Raw genomic sequence first — 16,101 nt, 5'->3', positions numbered from 1 at the left:
CCAGGAGTCTCACTGATCTGACACCTCCCTGTGACATGTTGGTAGAGGGTGGGATCTCCCACCTCGTCCTGCCGTAGGGTGAAGCCAAGAGTCTCACTGATCTGACACCTCCCTGTGACATGTTGGTAGAGGGTGGGATCTCCCACCTCGTCCTGCCGTAGGGTGAAGCCAGGAGTCTCACTGATCTGACACCTCCATGTGACATGGTGGTAGAGGGTGGAATATGCCACCTCGTCCTGCCGTAGGGTGAAGCTAGGAGTCTCACTGATCTGACACCTCCCTGTGACATGTTGGTAGAGGGTGGGATATACCACCTCGTCCTGCCGTAGGGTGAGGTCAGAAGCCTCACTGATCTGACACTACCATGTGACATGTTCATAGGGGGTGGTATAAAAAACAACAGGTTAGAAACTTAAGCCTGCATAGTACCTCAGGATGGTGCATGCAATGCACAGGCCCGAGCTTTCAGTTTCATGCTTAAGTGCTTGAGGCAGTAAGGACCTGTGTTCCTGCCCAGAGGGGCAATGGAGCACTCAGTAGTTGTGGAGTGAGGCAGACACCGGAAGTAAGTTAAAAGAAATATATTTATCAGATGTTGCATGTATGTGGGTGACAGCATCTGTCTGAGTGCATATGTGTCTGTGTGTGTGTCTGATAGACAGAGCATGTATGTCTCAACATTTGTGTGTTTGTATCTATGAATATATGTCTGTGAATGTGTGCATTTGAAAGTGAGTGACTGACAGTGAGTGATGGAGGAGTAAGAATTAGTGACAGTGTGTGACAGTAAGTGTAACTGAGTGAAAAGAGAGAGTAAGGTTGTGAGAATGAGTGAATGAAAATTAGTACCAGTGAAAGTTAAAATTATTGTGAGTGAGAACGTGAGTGAGACATTAAATATAAGTGGGCATGCGTGAGTGAGAGTGTGTATGTGGGTCTGTTAGGCCTGAGAGTTTGTCACAGGCACACCAGAGGTAATTTCTGACATAAGGGACTCCCTTGGAATAATATTAGTGCTGGAACACTACAGGTAAATCTTGGCATCCTAGAGATAATTCTTGCCATAAAGGCATCCATGGCAAAATGCTGGTGGTGGCATAATAGGGGTTATTCTTGGCACATGAGGCACCAGTGGCAAAATGCTGGAACTGGACACGAGACGTATTTCTTGGCATAAGGGGCACCCATGGCAAGATGCTGGAATATTGCAGGTAATCCTTGGCATAAGAGGCATCCATGAGAAAATGCTGACACTGGCATATTTGGCACACATGGCAACATCCTGGCATATTGGAGCGGATTCGTGAAATATGAGCACCCGTGGCAAAATGCAGGCACTGGAATTTTGGAGAAAATTCTTGGCCTAAAGGGCACCTATTGCAAACTGCTGGCATATTTGGTGTAAGGGGCATCCATGGCAAGATGCTGGCACTGGCTTTTTGGATGTAATTTTTGGTAGACGGGGCACTCATGCCAAAATGCTGGTGCTGGCATATTGGAGGAAATTCTTGGTGTAAGTGGCATTTATGTCACAATGCTGGCACACTAGAGATAACTTGGTATATGGGACTGCTGTGGTAAAGTGTGGGCCCTGAAACACTGGAAGGAATTATTGCTATTGCGTAGAATATGCCTCCTTACATCGCATGCCTTTTCTCCGCATGCAATTACCCCGCAAGTCATAGGAACAACTTGCTCTGGGGGGGGGGTGGGGGCGCTGGATGTTGGAATAGTATAATTTACTATTCCAACTCCAGTCTGTGCAACAGTAGGGAAGGTGTTTGGTTTAAATCCAACATCTTCTGCCCCCTCCGCAAGTCGCTCTTACGACTTGCCGAGTAATGGTATGAGTTGTTACAACGCGGTCATTGTAACTACTGCGTTGTAATTACATGCGCTGAAAAGGATTTGTGGCAAGTGTGGTGTACCGTAGAAATACCATGGCATATTGTGGATTGAGGGGAGGGAACCATGCCAGAATGCGGCCCGGAAACACCAGCGGCAATTCTTTACCTATTGGTCAACCATGGTTTATGAGCGGCAAAATGCCAGCCCTGTCATGGTGTACGACATTCTTGGTTTAAGGGGCACCCGTGGCACATGCTAGCCCTGGCACAGTGTTACTGGCATATGGGGGCACATCCTGCATATTCTGAAATATATAGAATCAATACCTGGGGCGCATGAGGTAGGTTCTGCACACCATGAAAAGTACTTTAGTATGGAATGAGAATGCCTTTTGATCACATATATGTGAAAATTATGCTTTCAAGGCAGATTTCGGTTCCCATTTTTTTCAAGCTGTTCGTAGTGGTGAACCCCCATCCAATCCTCCTGGAAGACACTGTGTTCCCTCGGTTCACATTCTCGCTGAGATTCGAGGGTCACATTGCCAGTCATCACTGAAGTCTGTAATATGGGGGATCTCTCAGTGGGGTCCATTAGATACCAGAGCCACAGGAGGGGGCACGAGGGTCGGTCAGATATGTTGAAAGGCAGGGGTGCACAGCTTCACCAAGACATGCGGAGAAGCATGCTTGCAACAGAGTGGAAGTCACTCTTTAGGGCATCCATAAACAAGAAGATACGCGGCTTCGCAGAATGAACCTTAACTTGTCAGTTCTCCTACAGACCTTTCATATTTGTGTCTAGCAGTATTCTATACTCACAGCATGGCTGCACAGCACTTTCCACAACTCCTGAAATAAAAATACAAGTGGACTGAACATGTTTCTTTCAGGATAGGGTGATGAGTACATACGTGTCCATAAAAATCCACCAGAATTCTTGATCAGCGACTGGGACCCAGTTGAGGGATCCATAGAAGTAGGACGGGTCCCATCCTCCGAAGATGATAAAACTCCCACTTGAATCATCACTATGGGAGCAAAGCATTGGTCGTCATTATTTGTGAACAGAAAAATGATTATAACAGGTAATGCAAAAGAAAACACAGAAGTCCAAGAAAACAAAAGGTAGAAAAGGTGTAACTCTGCATAGGGTATAGACATACGACACACGATTGAAGATCTACAGTTCTTTTTATAGCGCATTTGAATTTATAGAATTGGACTTGGTCTAAATATGATTTTAATGTCTTATTGCTACTGTGTTTTTATTGTGGTTGTTTTATTTTTATTGTGTTTTTAAATGTGATTGTATGGTTTATTTCCATATAAACCAACTGAAAGGATGTTGACTGACTGGTAGGAGAGCTAACAGCTGTCTAACTCCTCAGTGTCTGGAGAGGCAATAAAGACTGGCTGCCTGTAGGGGGCGGATGCCCTTCTTACCACAGCGACATCAAGATGCAACAGAAGTTACCAGACCCATCTGAATGAGGGTCTATGTGTCTGTGCTCTCACTTCTTTGCAAAGCCAGTAACCTGTGCCCAGTAACAAACTACCAAAAATTGGTGCCAAAAAGCCCTTGTGTGATTGGTCGCCTTAAAAGAAATAAAACTAGGGAGCCGCGCGAGTGCGTGAAACAAGGTTGCCACCTCCCGATAATCCTCAGTGTCGCCCGCTTTGTTGACGATCATTTTAATGATTTATGGATAGAGATACCTGTTGAATTCTGCATACTCTAGGTTTGGGTGACCACTGCTACAGCTCTTTATGCAGTTCTGATGGTGTTTCCCTCATCAAGCTTTTCGCCAGTCTCTCAAGTAAGGAACTGCTGAATTTCCTGTCAGGAGGGCGCAGTTACTCTAAAGAAAAGGCGCGGCTAAGGATAAAACTACTCCCGCAGCTGGTTTTAGCAGTCTCACAGTCTATTATTGCGGTGACTTTCATTCATTCTTGCCAATTTTTTTCAATTTGCACTGCACGTGTCTTTAGTACAGCTTCTCTATTAATATGCTAGGTAAAAATATACATGTTATGAATAATAAACGCAAACAAAGAACTTCTCCTCCACCAGTAAAGTAAAAAATTGTAGACTCTAATGAACCCTCATTATGTACTTTATTGGAACAGTTACAAGCAGTTTGTTCTACTACAGACAATATTGAGTCAGAAATTAAAAATATGCAAAATGACATGGCTAGTCTCTCCATGAAATTCTCAGACAATGCTATAAAAATTCGGAATTACAAATTGAAAAATGACAGTCTGATGTCGATCACAGCAAAAAGTTTGCCACTAAGTAACTTATTTCTTGATTTAGAAAATCGTAATCAGTACAACGTGTGTAATTTAATTTTACTAGATGATGTAGAAGGCAATGACTGCAGGCAGTAGTTGTAAATAATTGTTACCTGGTCTTTTTAATTAAAAATTCCCAGAAAAATGTGAAATGGACAACGCGCAGAGAATTCCTTCACATCGTAATCCAAGTCATAGCAAACTTTGTCAAATGACCGTTTAAAGTTCTGCGTCATCGTCATTTAGTGATGGTCCAGAAAGCGGCCAGAGAGATCCGGTCTTTAATGCCCAACGGTAATAATATTGTCATCCATCAAGACTTCGCCAAGGAAACTGTTAAAATCTTAGGCAACGACTAAGTAGCTATGGATTTAAATAGGGCCTTTTAGACCTGTCGACAATGATAACACGGAAGGATGGTTTCTCCAAGTCCTTTCACTGCTTCGATCTTCACGCCTTCTTGGATCAACATTCTCTGCTATCCATGGAAATGAATGAGATTCATACTTTGCTATCATTTTCTTTATATTTATCCTATTTAGCCGAGGTTCTTTATAAGGGCATTATCAATGCAGGTCATTCTTGCACATGCGTGTGTGTGTGATTCAGGAGTATGACTTATGTTTCTATGTTGTCTTTTTGATGTTTATCCTTGTCTTTCCTTTTCCTTATTTCATCTATTTTTAGAGCTACTTTTCACTCTTCTATACTATCTTTTTTCTTCTTGTTTAAATTCTTCTCTCTTTTAAGAGAGGGGTAATATCAATAGTATTGAAATTGTTTCCTTTGATGTAAGAGGTTAACAACACCTGGTTAAAGTATTAAAGTTTTAGATTACTTAGCGAGCCATAAGTCTGACATTTGTTTACTCCAGGAGACTCATAGAGATGATACAAATGTGTTGGTAATGGCATTTCTTCTACTACAGTTTACTCAATAAATGGAGTTGCTAGTCTCTTTGCGAAATAAAACAACATCTCCAAATACTAAACAAAAGTCATAATTCAGATGGGTGCGACCTAATAGTTAAAACAAACATTTTAATACCATTTTACACCTGATTAATGTGTACAGTCAAATAAATGATGACCCTAATGTTTGACCTCCTTTCACCTTTGAAGTGCTAAAATTTGGTAATGTTGCCCTTATTATTGGGGGTGACGTTAACCTAATATATGATCCTTTATTGGCTAGAATATCTCAAGCCAAATTTCGTCCTCCCAATTATTTTTTAACTCTTAAATCCTTTTTTAGAGCTACCAAATTGGTAGATTGGTGTTTACATCACTCAAAGGAGAAACATTAAAAAAAATCTCTAATCCACAAAATTTCTATTCTCGAATTGACTATTTATTAACATCACAACAATGAATTTCTGAACCTCTTATCCATAATATAGATATTTCCAATCATGATACTCATTTCATGTGTTTTGCAACTTAACAATCCAAATGTCGAGGGCGCAGGAATACAAATATTGTCCTTAATGATAAAAAGAAACCACAACTTTTGTGAGCTATATATCATTATTTTTATTTTAATCCAGATAGTTCTACTTCAGTATGAGTTAAACTCCCTTTTAAGCAAAACGGCTGGCATCCAAACTGCTAATAACAAAGCTACATTTTGTTTCATTGCTAACCAATCAGGAAGATTTTTGGCAAGTTATCTTCGTATGAACAAAGATGAAACTCAAATGAATGCTATTCATGATTCAAATGGTAAAACTGCATTTCCTCACAAAGAAATAGTCAATGAATTTTGAATTACTATTCAACCTTATATAATAATCATCTGTCTATGGATACTTCTCATATTGATAATTTCTTAAAGATATGTGGTTTACCTAAAATTTCCCTATCAGTTAGAAATAAACTGGATATACCGATCACATTACAATAAATTGAATCAGAGATTAAATCTCCTAAATTGCTTAAATCTCCTAGTCGAAACACGCGATTTCCACACAGTGGAAAATATACGATTTGGGCGATAAAGCGAACTAACTGATTGCGTGGCTGGAAAGTAGGGATAGAGCTAGAAATTGGGTTTCTGAAATTAGAAATGAAGAGGGCCTGCAGAGTGGACCAGGTACAGAGTTATCAGAAACGTTTGTAAGCTACTATAAAAACATCTACCAGTCGCAGACCGAATGGGCGGAGGAAGACTGCTTTAAAATACTAAAAGACAAGGCATTGCCGACGGTGGGGGCTGACGATAGAGCGATGCTAGACTCAGACATAAACGTAGAGGAAGTGGAAAGTGCCATACGGGACTTGCAATCAGGAAAGGCGGCAGGCCCGAATGGCCTCCCTATGGAATTATTCAAGTGTGTGGCAGGGAAGCTTGCCCCACACATGCTTAAAATGTTTCTGGGGGCAAGAGAAGAGGGTCAACTCCCAGAAGATGTGAGAATGGCGACGATAGTGATCATCCATAAAAAAGGAAAACCTCATGACCTCTGAAGCTCCTACAGACCTATCTCTTTACTAAACTTTGAAGCCAAAGTATTGACCAAGGTTAATGCTAATTGGCTGAGCCCAATCACACAATCCCTAATTCATCCGGACCAGTCTGGCTTATGCCGCACAGGAGCACTAGGCTCAACCTGCGGCTACTTTACGGTGTAATGCACATGACCCAAAAGCAGCCAGAAGTGCCTGCAGGCCTACTATTGATCAATGCGAGGATGGCATTCAACAGTATTGAATGGACATACCTCTTTGCAGTTTTAGATAAGGTGGGTCTTGGTACAAACCTACAGAAGTGGACACATCTACTATATTCTGCCTGATGGCACGTGTCAGAGTCAGTGGGACCAATTCCAGATCTTTCTCACTTCAAAGGGGCACACGATAAGGGTGCCCGTTATCACCAATGCTATTTGCCTTGGCATTGGAACTATTGGCAGTCTGGATATGGGGTGATCCGATGGTGAGGGGTACGGACATGGGCGGGGTTTGGGAAGACCGCATTTCTTTACATGCGGATGATATCCTGCTTTATGCTCACAGACCCGACAGACATTCCATAGACTCATTCATATAATACAATCCTTTGGCACATATACGGGATATTGTATCAATTGGGATAAATCCCTGGTCTTCTCCCTAGTGGGGAACTACCAGCCCTGACATCGGCATGTTCGGAGTAGTGCGGAAGGAGACGTTCAAGTATTTGGGCATATGGATATATGGGTTACGAGGTCAGAGGACAAGTTCATACGACTGAATTTACAGACACAACTAGATAGGCTGAGGGACGACACGACGCACTGGAGGCAACTGCCTGTCTCCCTTATGGGCAGAGCAGTCCTCTTTAAAATGATGGCACTTCCACGACTACTATACGTATTACAAAACACTCCATATCACATACAAGAGACATTCTTTCGGGCGATTGAGTCCGTACAGAGACTGCTTTTAAGGAGTGGTGGTAATCCTAGAATTACACTTAAGAAATTACAGAAAGGAGTGTATGACTAGGGTCTGGCCGTTCCGGATCTTCGGAAATACTATTGGGCCTCGCAACTTATATACATTAATGGGTGGGTGTTTTCCCCGCTCGAGGAGCCGGCATACAGGGTTGACCGACTGACGATGGGCGCTGGCAGTTACTTGGCGGAGCTATACTAGAAGAGGAGAAATAATACACACATTCCGTGCACACACAGACAGTGGGCGAAATATGGCATAAGGCCACTAGATTGACAGGCAGTGAGACTAAACTCATGGAACAGACACCTCTGTGGGTGGGAAACCACCAGAAGGAGCTGAACCGCCTAGAGGGCTTCCGAAAATGGAGCCTTAAGGAATTGACTCACTAGGCGATGTCTGGAAAGGAGGTAAGATGGTTGAGTTCGATAGATTGTGGAAGGAGTTTCAGACGGGAGAAGCAGAATATCTCCGCTATCGACAACTACAATATGCGCTACACTTCCATCTGAAGGAGGGAAACTCGATACCAGAGTATGCACCACTAGAGGACAGACTCTTCCTTGATCCCATGACTGATAAGGCAGTATCCCTCACGTATTGAAAGCTTGTTAATAACTCTCCAGACTACACAGGGCCTCTAAGGGAAGCCTGGGAATCAGATATTGGGATCCTCAAGGATGATGATTGGGCCGAAGCCCTACAAAGCCCCAGAGAAATAGCTATCAGGGCACACTTTCAACTGGTCCACCTCTGCATTCTTCACAGATCCTATGCCTCGTGAATTATCCAATTTTGTATTGGTAATTGTATGTCCGAGGAGTGCACAAGGGGATGTGGAGAGAGAGGGTCATTCTTCCACATACTGTGGGACTGCCCCATGATCCAAACATACTGGGATAGCCTGTCCTGAGTGATATCGAAAGTGGTGGGAGAACTTGTGACGACCGAGCCAAGGTGGCATATTCTAGGAGTAACTGGCGAGACAACATGGCCACACTAGGCCAAGACCTGGCTGGCAGGTGGGGTGGCCAAAAGAAACATCGCCCATGCATGGGGGGCAGGAGACGCCCCATCAGTAGAAGCCTGGAAAAGAGATATGGATTGGTGTTACAGGCGGAACAATCAGTTTATCAAAGCAGGGGCTGCACACGCAAATGGGTGAAGATATGGGGAGCGTGGGCAAAATATAGAGGTCTTTGGGCAGAGGAATGAGGGCCGCTTACAAGCCACCCTAGTTCAAATAGCTGAGCGATACCTCTCGAGAGAGCAATAGTAGCAGCAGCAAACCTGTGTAAACCAATGTACGATGTAATACGGGGTAAAGGAAACACATGTAAACTTATGGGACTTTACAATTTATGTATGATATCTATCTGAAGATTGTTACATGTTCAATAAAATTAATTTAAAAAAAATAAAATCTCCTAGTCCAGAAGGTATTCCTGTTGAATTTTATAATTTTATTGTTGCTGCCCAACAATAAATTAATATGGCAAAAAAACTTCAATATCTTGGTATCCTATTTTCTAATACCATTAAACAAACAACTATAATAAATTGTGATTACATTCTTAATCATATTAAAGACAAATTTCAGAAATGGTCCTCTTTAAATCCATCCTTGTGGGGAAAAGTTGATTCTCTAAAAATGGTTATTGCTTCAAAAATGTTTGACCTCCTCTCAATGATTGCTACTCAATACCCTCTTACATTTTACAAAAATACAGATAAACATTCATCTAAATTAATTTGGAATAAGAAAACTCCCCATACAAGTTATAAAAATAGCAAAATGTAATTATGGTTTTGGTTTGCCAGCTTTTCTTAATCATCATAATGAATTCATTTAAATCACAGTTCCTTTTGGTTTAATCATACAGAGCTTATTAATGCACTTTTTATGGCTTCTTATTGAAAAAAGTTTGATATCACCATTTCCTTTACCATCATTTTTCACTATGTCTAACTCTATCACTTTACTAAAAATGTTCATCATACGGAAGTCTACAAAATTAATATTACAAGATTTAGGCTCTCTCTACAATCTCCTATTTCACACACCTCAAATATGTCATGATGATATAATCAATTGTTAGAACTTGCTTGAAATACAAACTTTTGGCAATCTTGGAAAAGCAAGTATTTTTTATTTAAAAGATATTTATCATAACACACTTTTTCTAACTTTTGATGAATTACAACAAAAATTTGTTTTGCCTCCTTCGGACATTTCCAAATATTAACTTTTATGTAATTCTATCCTTGATTCATTGGCCAACAATTTTCCTCTAAATGTCACCTCTGATCTAGAAATTTCCATTCAAACAAAAGCTACTTCACCTCATGCTGTAACAGTGCTCTATAGAATATTTTTTTATAATTTTGAACGAGACAATATCAACTTTCTCCCAACTTTTTTGTATAAACAACTAGATATATAAGTTTCTCAAGAAAATATGGATGGATAATATTTCTGAATGACTGCCTGTATCTTTATGTCAAACCAATTCCTTCATACTATTTGTCTATTGGCTCCTGTAAAGTTATTTCACACAAAACTTTTAAATTCTCCTAATCGTTGGCATTGTAACCTGAACACAGGCTCGTTAAGACATTTGCTTTATCAATGTAATAGTGTTTCCGTGTTTTGGAAGGAAGTTTGGGTTATCATTACAAAAATATTTAATATCTCAGTTAATCTTTTGTATAATATGCTGAATTATAAATCTATATTACTTTCCATAAAGAATGTCTGATTTAACTAGCAAAATTCTATATTTCCTAATCTCTGATGCTTTAAAATCAATTACCACCAATTGGAAAAAAGCTTCTTTGTTATCAGTCCATGTATGGTGGTGTTCGATAATTTTTACTTGAAGAGGAGCCAATCTGACTCTATCGGGTGTAGTTCAGAATACACCTACTTATCTCTTATTTTGGAAACTGATTAATAATTTATATAGCATTTCATTTATGAATGATATTATTAATAAGTTATATACTTGCTTAATATGTAAAGACTTTATGGTTGAATTAGTAGGTCAATTAAGTTATCAATGTAAAGATGTTTTTACTTACTCCTTTTTATGGATTTTTACTTTAATATCCTGTTACATTTGTTATTATAGAGGTACATTTATTGTATTAATGTTATTTGGTAATCTTATTTGTACCACCTATGGTGCTCTTTTTGTATGGTCGAATGTCTTATCATAAATTTTAACAGAATATTTTGAACAAAAAAAACGAATACGGTTAGCATGGTGCAAATAGAAACACTTACGAGCTGAGAAAGACTGAGAAGAGATCCTGGGACAGTAATCGTTGGCTCCACATGTTGTCAAAGACAGGGGTGACTGCATCTGCAGAAAGGCTTGGATATGCCAGGCCCAGGATCCCATCAAACTCCATGTAGTAGAAGAACGAGGCTTCAGTTTGACAGAGGCCGAATGTCTGGTTTATGACACTGATGTCTTCCACCTGGAAGTAATCAGAATGCATATGAGATGCACCCTATGCTGTCATGCACACAAGGCAGACAGATGTGAGTTACAATGTTTGAAGGGCCTGCAAAAAATGACACTTGTAGCTCCACTGTCCAAATGCAATTTACCCACACATATGTAATGATGAGACAACTTACCCAACAAACAATTCAAGATACACCAGTGTTTGTAGCGCACCTTACGACATTAATCACACATTACACCGTTTGCCCTGCTCTTTTCAACCCTTTAATATTGCTTGATGAACATGTAAAACACTGAGGACCCGTGCTTACACAACCGTCAAACATCTGAAGTCATCGCCAGCAATTATCAATGCAAACTGCAAACGTGCCCCACCAAGCATGTGTCCATACTAGCTGCACAGATGGACATCTGAACCGAGCAACGCCGGACAGGTTTTCATTTGTTTGGGTTTATATTTCGAAGCCTGTTGGCCTTGATTCTTTCGGGTTGATGAGAGCTACTGAAGCTATTAAGAAAAGTTAAAGACAAGTTTGTCTTATGTTCTTTCTCCCTAAAGATCACTGGGCAATTTCAAATGATTTTGTCTTAACAAAAAAAAGGACCATCCAGTAAATATTTGGATGGGTTTTAAAATAGATGAATCATTGCATTATATTTCAGCATCAAGAGTGCTCCTAAAAATGCCATACAAATATGATAATAATTTCACCACCAATGGCGGGTATAAATCAAAATACTTGTCAGTGAATCTTAAGGGGCATACTTCATTGTTACCGAGGTTAAGGACTGTGGACGGTCTCAGATCTTTGCTATTGATCCCATGTGTGGTCACCACTGATGTTCAGTCCTATTGAAGTTTTGGAAACTTCACTACAGCACAAGCATTTGGGAGTCTGCAAACTGAGCTCAAGTGTTTGCGACACCTTGTGCTTGGCCACTATTCTAGTCGGCATGTGCTGCAAACTGTTCTTGCAGCACTCTCCATCCTTGACAAAAACTCTTACTTCTAAGGCATATTGAAGGGTTGAGAGTGAGAATGGACCTTTCCGCAGACTTTTCCTGGAGATATTAAAATTGTTTACATAATTAGGTAAGTATGAAGATATATTTGTCAGAATCAATTGTGTGAATTTTGGAGGCAGTCAGTATGAAACTTCTCTGAACAGCTAGATCCCGAAAGGCAGCTCCTAAAACTCTGAATTTAAGTAGATTTTATTACGAGACAAAATAAGCTTTGCAGTGTGTATCATTGCATTGACTGGGACTACATGACCATAGGAAAACCAATTAGTACTAATCAATGGGCAGTGCTATTATTTATTGCTAAATTTGTGAAATTTTCATATTGAGGTGTGCTACTCGGATTGACTGTGACTTATTGTAGCATTTATATGTTTTACACAACTATTTATAATCTATACATTATAAGCAGAAATATAAATAAATAGATACATACCTAAATAAAAAGTGAATATAAAAACATTTCATCAAGAGATCCTAAAACGTTTTCATGCTTCTACCAGGACTCTAAAAATAAGGGCCTGATTATGAGGTTGGCGGATGGGACACTCCATCACAAATGTCATGGATACTCTGTTCGCTGTACTACAAGTTCCAGAGGATATAATGGAATTGTAATTTGGTGGACGAGTTATCCCTACTGTTTGTGACGGGGTAACCCTGTCCATCAAACCCGTAATCAGGCACTATGGATTCGATTAGGATGGCGAAGGACCGCCACCGCCGGGCCGGCGGTGGTGGTCCTTCCTTAATCGCACAGGATTTACCCACCGCCCAATTAGGATGGCAGTGGGTACCACGGCAAAGGGAAAGTCCGGCCACCACTTTTCCACCAGTAGCAATCATCACAATTGCCCAGCGGAGCGGTCAGCGTGTTCAGAATGGCGGTGGAGCCAAGCAGGCTGCGCCGGCACAATTATGATGCCGGTGGAAGCCACCTTTCCGCGGCGGTTGACCTGCCATTTAAAGGCTGGACGAGAATGTCTTCTGGAGCTCTTTGCGGGCCCCTCTTGTGTTGGGGGTAGTTGTGGGTGCACTGGGCATTTCACTGCACCTAGTGGCAGGCACAGTGTAGCGCCTGCCACTTAGTGCAGTGAAATGCACAACATGCTCTTTATAACATCGCGGCAGTGCTGCTGCCAGCTGCCACCGCCGCAATGTTAAGGGTGTGGAAGCTGAAGGCAGCAGTGGCGGTCCCATCATAATTGAATGGGCAGGACAGCCGCATGCATGGCGGTCGGACCCAATCACCGCTAGGGTGGCGGGTGCATCAAATCTGCCAGACATCCTAATGAGCCCCAAAGTCTTCTTTTATGCATCACTCTTTGAAAGGATGCAATAGTTGATCATTTTGTGGCATTTAAGAGGTCAAACATTCACCATTATTTAACTTCAGTGAAGGGTATGGGTAAACCAAAGATGGGGGTAGCATAGACAGTGAAGAAGTACTTGCCAGAAAGGTATCTATGTTTGAGCGAACCATTGCAAGGATTCTTGAAGGTAAGAGGGAGTCGTGGGGGCCACATATGAGACATCAACACTGAGATAATAGTCAACAGAGAGAGGCACTTGGAACTTCTCTATGCATCATTTTCAAGATTTTGTTCCATAGAGTTGTTTTGTAAACAGCCATCCACCTAGATGATATAATTAGCTTTTTTCAAATAATCTATGTGCCGTTTTGATTTGTTAGAATTCAGGTGATTACACTGTAGCTCCTGAAGAAGGACAGCTGCCATGGGCATCATTTAGGGCCTCTTGCGACTCCTAGCACTACTTCGGCCTCCCCTGGCCTCACAGGTGGCACACGCCAAATGTTTCTGTGGAGTACAGAGGGATTATTCGTTGTGATAATACAAGGCGTACTGAGGTAAAGCGGCGTCCGGAATTTGAAATACGTGGACCCATTTAAGAATAGTTTCCATCATTGAGAGACGTGTTTTGTACCTCGGGTGGAGGCGCAACCTGTGGCACTAAGATCCACTGGTTGCGGTTTGCGCAACTAAAACAGGATATTAATATTAACGTTCCATTGCCCTTGTCCTGAGGAGGTCAAGAAGAATTTAAAGGCTGAAACGCGTCCGCGTTTACAATCTCTTGAGGAGTCCCTATAAAAACAAAAGTGTAATTAAAAGTATCTGTGGCACAATAGAGCTAAGGGAAAAGAGGTACCTTTTGCCAAAAAAAGACTACCTCTGAGTGGATCACCCGGAATAAATGTGTGAACACTAGTCATATAAACATTTTCAGGTACTGGCAACGTAGAATTAAGTTTATAATTGTTTGTTGAGTTTTTTTTGGTATGTCCTTGTGCATTTGAATGTTAATGTGCTTTGTTCAAAGATCAGTCCCACTGCATATGTGTGCCTTAAAGTAATTTGGAGAATATATTTGTGTAGGACTGTAGACTGATGATAGGGTAACTGAATGTTCCCTATGACAAATTAAAATGAGATATTAATTCCTCCGTAACTATCTTCTTTTCATGTGTCAGAGGTGGCAAAAGCACTACCAAGCACAGACGGTAAAGAGTTTTCTGATGAACACTGTTTACCTTCTGCAGATCCCGCTGGGAGATTATGTTTGAGTTGGAAAAATATCAGTTCAAAAGTGAAATGTGCAATATTGATATTACAAATAGAATCAATTAATGTAAACAAATTAAATACATTTACAAACCAACAATTTAAAAAAATTCTTTCCATAGTCCATTAGTTTTGAAACTTGAAAAAATTATGATTTTGACCAGAACCATCATTTCTGTGTTGCCCATCAGTTCATAGAAAATGTATAGTCCCTGCGATTTAGTGCCAATGGGCGTGACCCCTACATCTCCCTGTATATAACAAACACTTTTCCCCTTAGAAGTATACACCAGGCTTACGTGATGTGCATTAATATGATGTCAACGGGATTAGGGTCTTGTGGCATTATTTCATAGGATTCAGGGTCACAGGTCTTATGATGTCACTTCCTGTGATGTCATTGAGTTGTGAGGTCCCTTCCACTACCCCATGCGTTTTAGTGAATCAACGTTCATGACAGTTACCCGAAATGCATGGAATGATTTACTATACGGACCTGTGGTTTTAAACAAACAACATTTGTGGAAAGTCCAGAAAAATTATAAATTTTGTTCTTGGAAAGGTATAAAGGTGTGTGTACTAAAAGATCACTTGTGAGGGTTGGATATGCCTCACTGCCAGTCTGCTCTAGATTCACAATCACTTGTGAGGGTTGGATGTACCTCGCTGCCAGTCTGCTCTAGATTCACAATCACTTGTGAGGGTTGGATGTATCTCGCTGCCAGTCTGCTCTAGATTCACAATCACTTGTGATGGTTGGATGTACCTCGCTGCCAGTCTGCTCTAGATTCACAATCACTTGTGAGGGTTGGATGTACCTCACTGCCAGTCTGCTCTAGATTCACAATCACTTGTGAGGGTTGGATGTGCCTCGCTGCCAGTCTGCTCTAGATTCACAATCACTTGTGAGGGTTGGATGTAAATCACTGCCAGTCTGCTCTAGATTCACAATCACTTGTGAGGGTTGGAGGTGCCTCGCTGCCAGTCTGCTCTAGATTCACAATCACTTGTGAGGGTTGGATGTGCCCCGCTGCCAGTCTGCTCTAGATTAACAATCACTTGTGATGGTTGGATGTACCTCGCTGCCAGTCTGCTCTAGATTCACAATCACTTGTGAGGGTTGGATGTACCTCGCTGCCAGTCTGCTCTAGATTCACAATCACTTGTGAGGGTTGGATGTATCTCGCTGCCAGTCTGCTCTAGATTCACAATCACTTGTGATGGTTGGATGTACCTCGCTGCCAGTCTGCTCTAGATTCACAATCACTTGTGAGGGTTGGATGTACCTCACTGCCAGTCTGCTCTAGATTCACAATCACTTGTGAGGGTTGGATGTGCCTCGCTGCCAGTCTGCTCTAGATTCACAATCACTTGTGAGGGTTGGATGTAAATCACTGCCAGTCTGCTCTAGATTCACAATCACGTGTGAGGGTTGGATGTG

At 41.3% G+C, this 16,101-nt stretch overlaps 1 protein-coding gene across 1 annotated transcript in view; it reads right to left on the bottom strand.

The window, feature by feature from the left end:
* LOC146808569 (pepsin A-like) overlaps positions 1–16,101 on the bottom strand; it is a 160,023-nt gene that overhangs the window by 67,383 nt on the left and 76,539 nt on the right. Inside the window, exons 5-6 of the mRNA XM_085623592.1 lie at positions 10,866–11,062; positions 2,762–2,878 (exon numbers count right to left, since the gene is read on the bottom strand). Of these exons, the coding sequence (XP_085479718.1) occupies positions 2,762–2,878; positions 10,866–11,062 (314 nt within the window). The remainder of the gene's footprint in view (positions 1–2,761; positions 2,879–10,865; positions 11,063–16,101) is intronic.

Source organism: Triturus cristatus, chromosome 8, assembly GCF_964204655.1.
Source record: "Triturus cristatus chromosome 8, aTriCri1.1, whole genome shotgun sequence".
Lineage (NCBI taxonomy): Eukaryota > Metazoa > Chordata > Amphibia > Caudata > Salamandridae > Triturus > Triturus cristatus.
Note: the sequence above shows the minus strand (reverse complement) of the source record. Positions and strands in the feature narration are given on the sequence as shown.